This window comes from Drosophila innubila, assembly GCF_004354385.1.
Source record: "Drosophila innubila isolate TH190305 chromosome 3R unlocalized genomic scaffold, UK_Dinn_1.0 2_E_3R, whole genome shotgun sequence".
Classification (NCBI taxonomy): Eukaryota; Metazoa; Arthropoda; class Insecta; order Diptera; family Drosophilidae; genus Drosophila; species Drosophila innubila.
The window spans coordinates 8,065,102-8,078,976 of NW_022995380.1; the positions used below are offsets into that span (position 1 = coordinate 8,065,102).

The 13,875-nt window shown below is 40.0% G+C and overlaps 3 protein-coding genes across 6 annotated transcripts; 2 read left to right on the top strand and 1 right to left on the bottom strand.

Annotated features, from left to right (window-relative positions):
* Nucleotides 1–200: 200 nt before the first annotated feature.
* Nucleotides 201–8,306, top strand: LOC117792948 (putative uncharacterized protein DDB_G0271606). 4 transcript variants are annotated; one of them, XM_034633290.1, is made up of 6 exons: nt 201–353; nt 4,510–6,583; nt 7,053–7,169; nt 7,415–7,927; nt 7,995–8,117; nt 8,183–8,306. In XM_034633290.1, exons 2-6 carry the CDS (start codon nt 4,571–4,573, stop codon nt 8,189–8,191), a joined length of 2,775 nt encoding a protein of 924 aa, XP_034489181.1. In that variant the 5' UTR covers nt 201–353; nt 4,510–4,570; the 3' UTR covers nt 8,192–8,306. The 4 variants fall into 4 exon arrangements, with proteins under 4 accessions (XP_034489181.1, XP_034489184.1, XP_034489183.1 ...); XM_034633292.1 differs by lacking the exon at nt 201–353 and adding an exon at nt 537–694; XM_034633291.1 differs by lacking the exon at nt 201–353 and adding an exon at nt 3,302–3,451.
* A 1,198-nt stretch (nt 8,307–9,504) lies between these two features.
* LOC117792949 (dual specificity protein kinase TTK) lies at nt 9,505–11,827 on the bottom strand. Its single transcript, XM_034633294.1, has 4 exons — nt 11,523–11,827; nt 10,431–11,468; nt 9,814–10,369; nt 9,505–9,757 (listed from the first exon to the last, which is right to left on the bottom strand). Exons 1-4 carry the CDS (start codon nt 11,747–11,749, stop codon nt 9,638–9,640), a joined length of 1,941 nt encoding a protein of 646 aa, XP_034489185.1. The 5' UTR covers nt 11,750–11,827; the 3' UTR covers nt 9,505–9,637.
* A 598-nt stretch (nt 11,828–12,425) lies between these two features.
* Nucleotides 12,426–13,711, top strand: LOC117792953 (transmembrane protein 192). The gene is made up of 4 exons (XM_034633297.1): nt 12,426–12,688; nt 12,881–13,013; nt 13,078–13,354; nt 13,416–13,711. The coding sequence occupies exons 1-4, from the start codon at nt 12,549–12,551 to the stop codon at nt 13,643–13,645; spliced, it is 780 nt and encodes a 259-aa protein (XP_034489188.1). The 5' UTR covers nt 12,426–12,548; the 3' UTR covers nt 13,646–13,711.
* The last annotated feature ends 164 nt before the right edge of the window (nt 13,712–13,875 follow it).

Genomic DNA, 13,875 nt, shown 5'->3' on the forward strand with positions numbered 1-13,875 from the left:
GGTAATCCAATATATAAATTAATATATAGGTGATACAAGCACTACTATAATAATGAAAAAAAATGTCTCATATACCTTTTACTTCATTAAAAACACTCTTTTGAACATATTCAAATTGAACATTCTTATCGGAAAATATCGACAGTTAACTTTCACTGTGTTCATACAATAATCCTTTAACGTTGCTATAATAAATTATCGCCCGACCACCACATTTTATGGACCACTATTGCCGACCGCCACTCTCTGCAGTGAAACAAACGCAGAGCAAATATACAAACACGAAGTGGAAAGAAATCTATAATTTAAATGTCTACAGTTGCTCGTTAACGCTGTCACAAATTAAAAAAAGTGTAAGTTTCTATGCTTAATCGATTCAATTAAATTTTAAGAGTTAGTATTATGAAAAAGCATAGGGAAATACATTTAAAAATATATGCCGAAAATGAAAGAAAAATTGCCGACGCGACAACGCTACACACACTTGCAGGCTGTCATACAAGCACACACACGTATACAACACTAGCTTGCAAATGGCGGATGGTCCGAACAGCAAAAAAAAACTGCATACATGTACCGTGTGTTAGTGTGTGTGTTTTAAGGCAGAAATACTGCTCTTGTGATTTCAATGTGAAAATGTTGCAAAATTGTTGACGTTGCAAGAAGTTGAAAGTGTGGAAGAAAAAAAGCAACGGTAGTTGCATAAAGTAAAAGCAGGTCTTTATCTACTTGTCTAAGTGTGTATGTGTTAAGTGCAGTGCATTTGTTGTTTTTTTTTTTGCGCGACAGCAGCAACAACAACAACGACGACAGCGGCAGCGACGCCCTTTTGTCTTGAGCTTTGCGTACGTCGCCCTTTTGCATGGATCTCTGCCCCCGCCTCCCCAAACCCAAGCAAATCATCATTTGGGATTGCATGTGTGTGTGTGGTGTGTGTGTGTGTGTATGTATGTGCTCCACATCCATCAGACGAAAGACGAAGACAAACAGCCGCACATAGATAGAAAATCGGGTTTAGGTCACTTGGCAGCCATGTATGCTTAGCATCGTATTTTCAAATGTTTCTTTTTGCCAGTCTCGCCAATTAGGTGCTTAATAAGCCACGTTGAATATTTCTCTTTTACATACTTTCACTAGTTGCAAATGAATAAAATGCCATTCAACTGCAAAATAATAGTCAAGCGCACTAGACAACAACAAATTCGTTTTCTTTTTTGTCCTTATACTATATGATTTTCTTATTCACTCGAATTATTTGATTTGCCAAGAACGTGTGTGTGGCGCTGTCTGATTGCCCCGGCCATATATCAGTCGGGTGCCATCTGAGTTTGTGCTTTTGCCCTGCCTTTGTTGCGATTTTATCAAACAAGAAATAAACATAATTGATGTGTTGGCCTCTATTTGTTGCGCTCGTGTATCTGTCTGTCCGGCTGTGTGTGTGCGTGTGTGTGTGTGTGCTCTCGTGTCGGGCATTTCTTTTGACATTTACACACATTGCTGGGAGAGCAGACACACGCCCTTCCTCTCCTTCCGCTCCCACACAGTAGCAGAGTCTTCTCTCAGTTGAGCTCTTATCAACTACACATATGTATGTATTAATGTATGTATTTAGCGGGTGCATTATTCAAAGCATATAGACACACAAAAACTCATAAATAATGAATTTAGTTTTCATTCATGCGATAAATGCCAAAGTCACTAGATAATACCAACGTCAGCAATCAATAATCATTAATAGAAATCAAACATTGGTTTCAATTGCCTATCTGTGTGTGTGTGTGGTTTTGTTTATTTTTCTCGTAGGAAATATTAAGTGAGTCATTGTAAAATGCGACATGCATTGAATCAATTCGACCTGTCAAACCAAATACCAAAAAAAAAAGAAAAAGAATAGAAACACCGCTAACGGCGAACTTGATGTTTGTTCCCACGCAACCAACACACTCGAATCGCACGCTCTCTTTATTTGAGCGCACTCGAAAAACATTGCATGTTGCATAAACATAAATAAATAAAGCAAAGAACTTTCTAAATTTAAACCATGTCTGACTATCAAAAATAGCAAACTTGCATTTATGAATAACATAAAAAACAACAACGGCAGCGACAGCGACAAAAAAAAAAGACAAACATTGAATGAGTGTACGTGTGTGAGAGAGTGGCGAGTAGAAATTGAGTGTGAGTGAGAAATTCCATATGGACAAAGCGCTGGCAGCGGCTGCTTTTCCAACTAATTGAACAACATCAACAAAAATTGGGGCAAATTGCAGTTGACGCTGCATGTAACCAGGGCAGCAGTAAATTTAGCAAACGACTCAGCCATAAATATAATTATTAAGGCACACAAGCAAAAAATAAACATCTATTTATGTACATATTTTTTATGGTTGTGCTTGTTGGTTTTGCTGATAATAATGTTTATAATTGTGCCAGCAGCCGTGGCCGCAACTAGTTTTTGACTTTCACACACATAAATATATACACACATGCATACATACATATACACACACATTCCGCAGCAGCGCTCTTCCGGTTGATGACCTTTGCCGGCTTTTATTTGTAGTTGTCTTCTTTAATGCCGCTGGACGCTCGAAGTCGCCAGAGATGCCGCCTTTGTTTGGCTGGCACCATTGACTGTCTTTTATTTAGCACAGAGCCGTTAAATTTTTACGCCCGAAATCATTAAGACTGCCAAGTATCGACGTCATTATCACTCTGGCTATCGATGCTTTTCGTGTATGACTCTAATGACAAATCATTATCACTTTGCACTGTGACTGTTTGTTGACTTAATAGTGTAGTCATCAAAATTAACTTGAATCTTGAGTGCGCAAATGTAAATATTTAATACAGAGAGCGAAAGCTTTGTAGAACAAAGAAAATGAAGATAGAAAGTAAAAATAGATGTGAAAATATATAATTAATGCATATTAAATACTTCGTTACAGACTTGTAAAAGATTCATACATATAAAGTTATTAGGATTCAAATTCTTTAGCTAATAGCTATAAAAAACCTGACTCAGCTACCAAGCTAAGCAGAAAAAACATGACGCTCATTCGAGCCAGTTGCTGGCTCAGCGAGAGCAACAACCTTGAATTAAATTTGCAATTTGTGAATTCTTCAACGAGCGCCAACGCAGACAAGAAGAAGAGACAACATCAAGCAGAGCTTATGGAGCCCACTTGAAATTTCAAGTTCTAACTGTATGCGGCAAACGATTGTATGAACGCCAGAGAGAATGGATGAGAGAGAGCGAGAGCGAAAGCGAGTGAATGTACAAGATAACAAAAGAGAGCCAAGTTGAGCTGAGCTTGACGTCGCTGTTTCGTTGCTGGCCGTCGCCACCTTGTGTCATTCGTGTTTTGTCCAGTTAGCGCTTCGCACAAGAGACGTTGTTGAAGAAGAAACACAGAGGAAGATAGAAGAGATCCCACAAAAATAGCTTTTAGTGAGTGCTTTGCAGCATTTGCATACGTGTGCGTCAGAAAGTGATATTTATTTCTGTCTTTTATGGGCATTTCCTGTTAAATTTGCAATTCAGTTTTTGTCTTAATATATGTGGGCAGTGTTTGCCGCTGGTATCCGCTTCAAGTTAAGTCAGGTTCATAAATATGAAACTTTCTTCGCTGAATAGCAAATGGAAGTGGCCAACAAGTTGTTTGCTCTCTCTCTTTCTCTCTCTCTCTTTCTCTCTCTCTCTCTCTCTCTCTCTCGCTGACTTATTCGTTTTCTTTTGCGAGTTTCTTTGAGCTTAATTTTTGGCAATCGATAGACAATGCAGACAAACTCTTATCGATGCTAGTCATCGATCCTTGTCTGGAATATTCCAACACTGATCTCTGTGTGTGTGTGACTGAGAATATTCGTGTGTGTACAAAGCGGTTTAAAGTGCAACTGCTATCGCAATTACAAAATGAAGGAGAATATAATAAACAATTTGATATCAACAAGTACATTAATATTTACAACACGTCAAAGAAAAATAATGATAACAAAAGTGTATTTTAGTGCCATTCACCGGCCGGTAAACTGATAAGCACGTACCAGCCACAAATGCACACATTCAGAACCACATACATACATGCATACGCACATGCATGAAATTTTCGATTGAATGACAGTTATAATTGCTTTTGATTGTTAATGTCGTTGATCTTGCGTTATGTGCGCAATGTGAAATTTGAAAATGTGAACAACGTCAACAATTCTCCGAACACTCATTGCAAAGGCACACGTCATCGGTTATACCGAAAAAAACAGCTTGTCTAAGAGCAGATAACGTGTGCAGTGAACAAAAACGAAAAAGAAAAAAACACTTAATGTTTTATAAACACTTTTCGAGATTGAAGCTTGTTGCTAACTCCACCCGAGTGATTGATACATGTAGAAAACTTTCCATTGACACTTTAATTGATATCTTTCAGACGCCCATGACATTTATCAGTTTTCTCACACCTTTTTAACTCTCGTCAGATTTACAACTCTCTTTTTAACTCTTGTTTACAGTAACCCGCATCCAGAAAAACAAAAGGAATACTATTGAGTGCCGTCGGCAAAGTATGCAAATATGGATTTCCACATACTGATTGTTATTGGTTGTGTGTTCAGCGCCTCGCTGTTGTCCTTCCTGTTCATCAACAAGATCTTCAGGCGCAAGACCTTTGAGGAGGTTGTGGCCGAGAAGCGGGCACTCAGTGCCAATTTGTATGCCCAGAACAAGAGTGGTGGGAATTCGACATCCCAGCGGAAGCCCAAGAAGAAGGAGCTGAAGCGGGAGAAGAAGCAACGTCAGCGGGAACAGCAGAAGGACAATGCCAGCAACAATGATCAGGACGAGCAGGATGATTTCTCCGATGGCCATTCGGAGGTTGGACTCCTCGATGAGGAGACCCCTCAACCGGGCTTGTCCAAGCAGCATGTGGAATTCGAGCCTGATCCAGAGGTGATGAACGAGCAGCCTCGTCGTCCCAGCAATGCCGAGAAGGAGAATCAGGTCAACAACAACAATAATAACAGCAACAAAAAGGGCAAAAAGGATAAACGCAATGGATCTGGTCTCAAGGCAGCTGTGGGCATTCTGATCAACAAGAACGAGCCCATTCCCGTTAAGCAGACGCCTGTGGAGGAGACTCCAGTGTTGAATAACTTTGATGTGCGTCCGCCCAAGGATGTGGTCGAGCTGAAGAAGTTGGAGCAGAAGGAACGCAAGGAGGACAACAACAAACAGCAGGCACAGAAGAAAAATGGAGGAGCTGCCAAGAAGGACAAACCAGCAGCTGCTGTAGCCCTGATCAATGCAGCCATTGAACAGCCAGCGGAGGTGCCACATGTGCCCAAGCAACAGGTGCAACAGGTCAAGCAGCAGCAGCAACAACAGATGAGCGGCTCACCCAAGTTGCAGAACAGCAATGTGAGCAACAAGGCCAAGCAACAGGTCAACAAGAAGCAGAAGGAGACTACGTTGGCAGCCAAGGATCTTGTCCAGGCACTGGATAAGCTCGCCGAGCATCAGACCGTGGGTGTATCTGCCCTAATGAATGTCTTTTCGCGTGCCGAGCTTAATCGTTCCGAGATCCAAATACTCATTGATTATCTGTTGAACAAACAACAGGATATGCCCGCGAATCATGGAGATTGGTCGGATGACATATGCCAGAAGCTGAAGCGTCAGTTGGAGGAGAAGGAGAAGCAGCTGGCCGAGGAGCAGGAGGCATCGATTGGCATTCAAGCCAAGTTGCGTGAACTGCGCCAGGAGATCAACACGGAGCGTGCCCAGATGCAGAGTCGCAGTCAGCAATACAATGATAAGCTGATGGGTAAAGATCAGGAGCTGGCAGCTCTCAATCAGGAGTTGGCCAGTGCCAATGATAAGCTAACACTGGAGCGCCAACAGTTCCAGGCAAAGCTTCTGCGCGAGAAGCAGGCCAGCTCACAGGATCTGTTGCCGCAGCTGCAACGCCTGCAGCAGGACATCGCACACAAGGAGAAGGTCATTGCGGATATGACCAGCTTTGTGAACGCGGAGGCTCAGCAGAAGAACGAACTCATGCAGCAGCAGGCTCAGCAAATACTCACGCTGGAGCAGCAGCGAGATGAGCTGGAAGCTCGCCTCAATAACAGTGTCTTTGAGCTGGAGCAGCGCAAGCAGCTGGAAACGGAGAATACCGAACTGCAAGTGGAGCTGCGTAACCTGAGCCATGCCCTCGAATCGGCCAAGGCCGAACTGGCGCAATCCCAGGCCGATCTGTCGCGCGTCTGCAGCACCGAACTGCCAGAGTTGCGTCAACAGACGGCGGCACTGGAAGCCAGCAATGTTACCCTCAACCAGCAGCTGAACCAGGCCAACAGTCATGCTGTCCAAGCCACCGCACAGCAATCGGAGCAGGCCCAAGCCCAATCCGAGGCTCTCCTCGCACTCCAGACAGAGCTGCGTACGCTCAACGACGCCCAGGCCACACAGAAGCAGCAAAACACCAGTCTGCAGTCCCAGCTCGTCGAGGCACAACAACACTCCAAGCAGCTTCAGGACAAGGAGCAGCAGCTGCAACAGGAGCTGCAAGAGCAGCGCGAGAAGAATAATGTAAGTATATAATTGTCAAATTTGTTTGTATTTTAAGTCACTTTTTAACAAATAACAATATTAAAGAAAAAGGAGAATACGTTATTAAATGCGCCGAATTCGAGTTTAATATAAAAAAAACCATCAATAGGTCTACAAAGTGTAAAATTTTAAAAGAAATAATTTAAAAATGTAATTATTTTATTTTGAATATGCCTATCAAGAGATAGTAGTATATAGTTGATAATCAGATTTAGATACAGATTTTGCACTGCCATCATATTCATTTTAACAAGTCAATAGTAATTTTATTTCATTTAGTTTGTGTTTATTTATGCTAGTTATTATGTGTTTTTATATTTACCAAACTTAAACAAATGTGTGTTTATTTCTTGCTGGCTTTTCTTTGTTTTGTCTCTAATCTATACTTACTACTTAACCGCTTCTTCCTGCAACTTTAATTAATTGCCACGTATTTGTGTTTCGTCAGGACGTTCGTATGAAAAATTGGAAGTTGATTGAAGCGTTGCAAAATGCCGAAGCAACCGCCAGAACCACAACAACAACAACAGCAAAGACGAAAACAAATATAGCGCAAAGTTTAGGCGTAAGTGCATGACTAAATTTACGTGGCCCACTAAATGTTTATAATTGTTTAAATATTCATTTGCATTTCAAATCTCAATTTATTAATGTGTAAATAACATTGCTAGCTGATTTATATGTTTAATTTGAAATATCGACACGATTAAAATAAAAATTAATAATAATTAAAATTTAAATTGATACTTAAAAATATTGATATTAAGTTACCATTTCAAATATATACAAATAAATATCTATAATTTGCAGCAACAACAGAAACAGCTGCAGGAACAGCAGCAGCAACAGCAGCAGTTGCAGTTGCAACAACAGCAACAGAAAAAGGCAGCTGCCGCAAATGGTGGCGAGTTGTCCGCTGCGGTTGCAGGTGGCAGCTCTGGAAAGGTTGAACAACAGCGCATACGTGAGCTGTACCAGCGTTTGTATCCGGAAGCTGTTAAGGCGCATGCGGCCACCGCACTCAATGCCTCCTTTGATGAGTGGCTGGAACAGGTGCTCGTCACACACATGAAGCAGCAGCAGCAGAAGCAACAGCAGTTGGCGGCGCAGAGCAGTAGTAATAAGTCCACACAATCAAACAGCAGCAACAACAGCAGTAGTAGCAGCAGCGATCACAATAATACCCACAACAATATTAGTAGGAATAATAGTAATTCGAATAGCAAATCCTCCGTTAGTGCTGCCGAGCAGCATGAGTTGCATACACAAAACCTAAAGCTGCGCAAGCGCAATGATGAACTAACGCAGCTGGTCACAAAGACGGTAAGAAAGAATCGGAGAATTGAAATGAAATAATTATGAAATTAACAATTTACCATTATTTATGCAGAGCAACACATTGGTTGACTTGGAGCAGCGGGCACGGGAGCAGGATGATCACTGGCGTGGCATTGTTAGCCAAAAGGAGCAGCTTATATCTCAGCTGCAACAGCATGCCTCAAATGGTGAACAGGTAATTTATCTCATGATAACAATATATATATATATATATAACTCTAATCTCCCTTCACTTTTTAGGACATTTAATGTCGCTGCAATGAGAGATTGTCACCCTCATAATAATAATAATAATAGTACATCAGAACCACAACGATAATTGACAACAATCACAGCGTTTGTCGAACTTCCACAGTAATGAAAAGCAACAACAACCACAACAGCAACAACAACAATTCTAACAATCTATTAAGTTTAAAGTTTAATATTACGAATACTTGAAGAAAAAAAAACTATAACAACAAAAAAAAGGAACAAAATGAGAATATATAATAACGAGCCCAACAACAGCAACATTTAACATTTTAAAGTAGTAAAAAAATTATGGAGAAATTAAGTAATGCTTTAAAAAAACTATATATACATAAATTAAAAAAAAAAAAAAAAAAATACAAAAGCAAACAAAACTTGTGCAATGTTGAACATTAAAATGTGAAGCGAAGTAAATGAATTATTCTAAATGCATAATGGCAAGAGGCACATCCACAACCACTCATTGCTGCTGTTGCACATACATATTAAATTGTAATTTTGATTATTTATTTTATATACATACACATATATGTTATGCTATATAATTTATGTTTAACCTGCATTTAAATCACGTCAAAGTGCGCGCTGAAATCATTTTTTTTGTATATGTTTTAATATGTTAAGCAAACTGAATTGAATGCCAATTTGAAAAGCACGCAATACAAAAGCAATTAAATAAATTCTTCAAAAGATTCATTTGTCATTTGTTCCGTTAGATATACTGTATGTGCATCGAGATTCGTTCGTTATACGTTTTTTTGTTTGTTTCGTTTTTGTAAAGAGAGAGCGCAAAAGTAAAAAAGTATTGAAGAAAGTAGCCGCAGCAATAGATATGTTAGTAGAGCAAATGGTTAGCCGACAACAGCAACATTTAATTAAGCATATGATAAATAAATAAAAAACAACAACAAAAAAATCCAACTATTTTTATATATATATAAAGAAAAATATTAACAAAAAAAACAAGAATTTAATTTATAAGTAAAAGCAAATTACAAACAAGCGCATTGACGTTGAAATTGTTGTGCGAAAATTGAAGGGTAAAAGAAATGGAAAGCGATTTCGATTTAGTAATTAATGTCAATACCTGTTGCATTAATTAATTAAACAAAGGAAAGCGTAATATTTAAATTAGGCAAAAAACAAATTCAATACACAAACAAAATAATAAAAAACCATATACACAGGTCAAAGTCGCAAAGACAGCGCGTTGTTATAAATAAACACTACACGCTAGCGTATCGCATTATAACAATTTATGATGTATGTAAAATTTATGCTAAATGAGAATTAAATACACACCACACGTATGAGAATTCAGTGCATTATTATATTTCACAATTTTTGTTTTTTTTTTTCTTATTGAATGTGCATAAAAAAAAGGTTGTAAAAGTATAAATCTTAACTCTAGGTATTGGAGACAATCGGAAAACTTATTATTACTCAGCGTTTGGATGCCAACTGTAAATTCTGTAAGGGTATTACCATATGGAATGGATATTGAAGCAGTTCAACACACGAAGGACGCTTCTTCGGATTAAGCTGCAGGCAATTCTTGACCATCTGAGGGGAGAAGTATTAAGAGAGTTTCAGATATAAGATATTCTCGATTTACTCACATGAACTAGCATGAGGGGATAGTATATAGGTAGAGCTGGATACTCGATGCTTGTGCTGGGATTGGCAATTGCGCTCATCTTGGCATTTATGTTCCTGATGTGACCAAAAGGCGTCTTCTGATAAAGCAGCAAATACAAGATGCAGCCAAGTGACCAAACATCCGACTTCGTTGATATCTTTATCTTGGGCTGATTGGCACCACGCATGGGACTTGTGCCACTCGAAACATCTGTTAATGCCTCCGGACTGATGTAGTTGAATGTGCCCGCTTGGGAGAATTTAATAATGCTAGTGGAGTCAACAGCAATGTTGCTGGCAATGCCGAAATCAATCAACTTGAGGCGACCATTGACCATGAGAAAGTTGGCTGGTTTCAAATCCGAATGAATCACACCATTTTGGTGTATATAATTGACTGCCTGCAGCATTTGATAGAGTATGTTCATCAGATTATATAGTGGCAGATTAGTTGTGAATCCTTGCAAGATCTTGTTCAAATCACAGTCGCCCTTTTCCATCACCATGTACAGCTTGGATTCCTGACGCAACAATTGACTGAGTGAAGGAATAAATTGTTTAAACAATAATTATATATTTGGTATAATATTGAACTCACTAGTCGTAGAGGGAAACAACACAAACGTTGCCTTGGAGTTTCTCGAGCAGTTTGGTTTCATTGAGGTAGCCCTGCACCACCACAGGATCGGCCTGTAGATCAACCACTTTCAAAGCAAACTCCTGGCCCGTATCCTTACGACGTGCCAAGAAGACAGAGCTGGAGCCGCCGCAGCCAAGCTTTTTAATTATAAGATACTCATGGTTCTTGATTTGTAGCACATTGGCATTCGATTTGGATGCATTGTCCGGCTTATCGACTGTTGTAACTGCAGAAACAGGCAATGGCACGGATAGCGGCATTTCAGGCACTGTGGACTTCATCTGCTGCTCAGTTTGACGAAATGCACCGTCCAGTGACTTTTTCGATTTGCCACTGGGCGGCAATTCTTTTGTCGACGGTTGAGCGGGTGTATCGGGACTCTCGCTGATGGTGTCGCACAGGGAGAAGGTCAGACTGTCGCTGGTGAAGGGCGCAGAGCGACTGACTGTCATGGGCGTCTGGAAGAGCACCTTTTGGGAGCGAAACTCATTTGCCACATCATTGCGATTCTTTTGGGTGGTTTGCGTGCGCGTTCCTTGTCTTCCGCCAATGCTGCCCACCTGTGGAGTCACGAATTCTGTCTCGGGCTTGGCGTGGGATTTTAAAGCAGCCGCTGGTGCAGTACGCAATGGTGTTTGACTTTCCAAAGCTTTGCGATGCTCCGATATAATCTGCATTGATGGTGGTGCTGCTGGTTTCTTATTCGGAAGCTTTTGTTCTCCTTGCAGATGCGGTGATTGCTTATTGGTGCTTACACTGCTGCTACAGTCAATGCCCATGTTGCCAAAGCGACCAAGAAACGACAAATTGGATTCATTTGCCTTCAGTGGAACACCCGCAATGAAGGGCTCACTTGAGGTGTTGCCAGTGAGTTCGTGCACAGGACTCAGCACAAAGGAGTCGTTCAGAATGGCGCAGTTCAAATTGTGGTTGCTCTTGCTGTCCTCCTCGTCGCTGTCCGAGTCCAACATTGTCATCTCCGAGCGTCGTCGGGGTCTAAAAGTTATACATGAATCTCTGGCATTAAACCGACTCAAGATGCACACTTACAGCATATTGTAGACGGCGGATGCTTGTCCGTTTCCATTTGGCCTTGGACCTTGTTGTACCATATTCTCCTTGTTGCCATTGTTGCTATAATTATCAAATTTTCTGGTTACAATTTGAGCCGCGTCCTTTGTTTTTCCGGGCTTGCAGGGCGTAATACTGAATTCATCGTCGGACTCCGCAGCAAATGTCAACAAATCTCTAGTGCGGCGCGGTGCAGGTGTAGTCATTTATAACCCGTTTTTTTTTTTTATATACTGTTTGCTTAACAATTTCGCTACAATTTAATTTGAATTTGCGCAAAAACAAAACACCTCAAATTGTTAAATTCTTTTAGGGTAGTGTTTTACTTATCGATGTATCGATATGTTAACAACAGACTTGCGACGGCGTTAAAGTACTTAAAGAGTGAATTTTTACAGAATTTAAATATTAAAATAAATTTTTTAAACATAAATAATTGCAAACATAGAAATAAATACTTTTATCTTTGCTGTACATTTCTTATTCACAATAGACTACTCTCGATAGACATCAAAGTGCAATATGTTTGATGTCTGGCAACGCTTAGTGATTATAATCGCCGGGCGCACAATTTAAATGTGAATTTATTTTAAGTTCATTTAACTATAATTTTGCAATTCATAAATAATTTAATAAAAATGTATAATTCAAATTTATATAAAATAAATGTAATTTTTTTAAGAAGGTTGGGAACTCGTCACTCTTCTGGGGGAAAGATTTTGTATACTTAAATTCCAAAAACTGGACAAGATTTCCAAAAAAAGCACCTACCATAATTTTCAAAATTCTTCAAAAACTGCCCAACTGAGATTTGTTTTCCAAAAAGATTACTAATTCCAATGTCTGGCAACGTTTAAGTAAACGGCAACTTTTTTTCTGCCAGGTGGCAGCGTCGTTGATACAATTCTGACCGGCCTGTAAACAACAAACAAAGCAAATTTCTGTTAGTTGCTGCGCACTTTGTGTCCAATTAAACGCAGAAAAAAATAAGAAAAACTATTGAAAATGGACAACGAAGCAACAGGCTCAGCTATACAGCCCGGTGGATCGCAAGTCCACAACCATGACACTGACGAACTGCTCGATCCTGTACTGTTTTCCAATGACAATGGTTCATATAAGCTGAAAACTGTGCCTGCATTTAGGTATGTACATTTTATATGCACTCACTCATACATGTCTACACACATGGAATTGCTGCCGGTAACAATGAATCACCACACAGAGTGTGAAAGAGTGATGCTATTGCTGATATCACAAGTGTAGCGCTCCCAATCGCCATTAACACATACCAATGAATTATAATATTTGCTGTGTATTTGTATTTTGTTTTATAGCATACATTTGCTTATCTCGACGGTCATTTCGTTTGTGGGCATTGGCCTGGCGGCCCTGTTTCCAGAGGATCGCCGCTGTGAGGCCTATTTTATAATGCTCTACTTGCGTGCCACATTTTGGGTGATTACGTTTGTAAGTATTGCAAATTTTCGTTTCATTCATGCATCTGATTAATGACCTATCTCAATGATTGCAGATTTTCGATCATTTCGTGAAGAAACAACATGACAATCTCCGAATGAATGGCTATCATGACTTTCATCGCGAAACGAACATGCAGAAGGGCGTTCCACTCCAAATTGTTTCACTGTGGAACTCCATGCTATTGGGAGTACAGGCTCTCATCCATCACTATTATGGTGATGACTTCTCGAAGCATTGCAATGCCGGCTGGTTATCGCCAATTACCTATGTTACCACCTTCAATATTGCTGAGAATTTGGTGCTCGCTGCCACCCATGGCTGCTATATAAGTTCGTGTGGCTCTTGACTCAATTATGATCAGTTTATTATAATATTTCTTATATCTTGCAGATAAGGTGCTCAAGTTTAATAAGGCTAAGTTGTCACCAGATGTATTACGTGGCGCAGATCGTGCCGGTGGCTCACTGGGTCTCATGCAACCTGGTGGAGATACCGCTGAGTTGCTAGAGAAGCAAGCGGACTTGATCAATTATCTGCGGGATCACACTCACAAGCTCAACCAGAAGCTGCATCAAATGCAGACAAATGTGCGTCCATTGCACGTACGTCAAATTCCTTAAGAAACAATTGAGAAAAATGACAGGCAATACGTATTTCTCTTGTACCCGCATCTACAAAACAAAAAACTACACGTATGCATTATTTACACACATTTACAACTATTTTCATTTCTATTTCTTTATTTTATTATTGTTCACGGCGAAGAAATATTCTTCAAACATAAAAACCGCTGACACAATTGCATAGTTTTAAACTAAGAAATTGTCAACTGTAAATATACAAAAGGAAA

Excerpts from the sequence above, each read along its gene's own strand:
- LOC117792949 (XM_034633294.1), bottom strand. The coding sequence starts at position 11,749 with ATGACTACACCTGCACCGCGCCGCACTAGAGATTTGTTGACATTTGCT. Across the intron at positions 11,469-11,522 it reads TCCGCCGTCTACAATATGCT|ACCCCGACGACGCTCGGAGA; the intron begins GTAAGTGTGCAT and ends TATAACTTTTAG. Across the intron at positions 10,370-10,430 it reads GTTGTTTCCCTCTACGACTA|TCAATTGTTGCGTCAGGAAT; the intron begins GTGAGTTCAATA and ends TCCTTCACTCAG.
- LOC117792948 (XM_034633290.1), top strand. The coding sequence starts at position 4,571 with ATGGATTTCCACATACTGATTGTTATTGGTTGTGTGTTCAGCGCCTCG. Across the intron at positions 6,584-7,052 it reads AGCAGCGCGAGAAGAATAAT|GACGTTCGTATGAAAAATTG; the intron begins GTAAGTATATAA and ends GTGTTTCGTCAG. Across the intron at positions 7,928-7,994 it reads CGCAGCTGGTCACAAAGACG|AGCAACACATTGGTTGACTT; the intron begins GTAAGAAAGAAT and ends TTATTTATGCAG.
- LOC117792953 (XM_034633297.1), top strand. The coding sequence starts at position 12,549 with ATGGACAACGAAGCAACAGGCTCAGCTATACAGCCCGGTGGATCGCAA. Across the intron at positions 12,689-12,880 it reads AAAACTGTGCCTGCATTTAG|CATACATTTGCTTATCTCGA; the intron begins GTATGTACATTT and ends TTTGTTTTATAG. Across the intron at positions 13,014-13,077 it reads CATTTTGGGTGATTACGTTT|ATTTTCGATCATTTCGTGAA; the intron begins GTAAGTATTGCA and ends CAATGATTGCAG.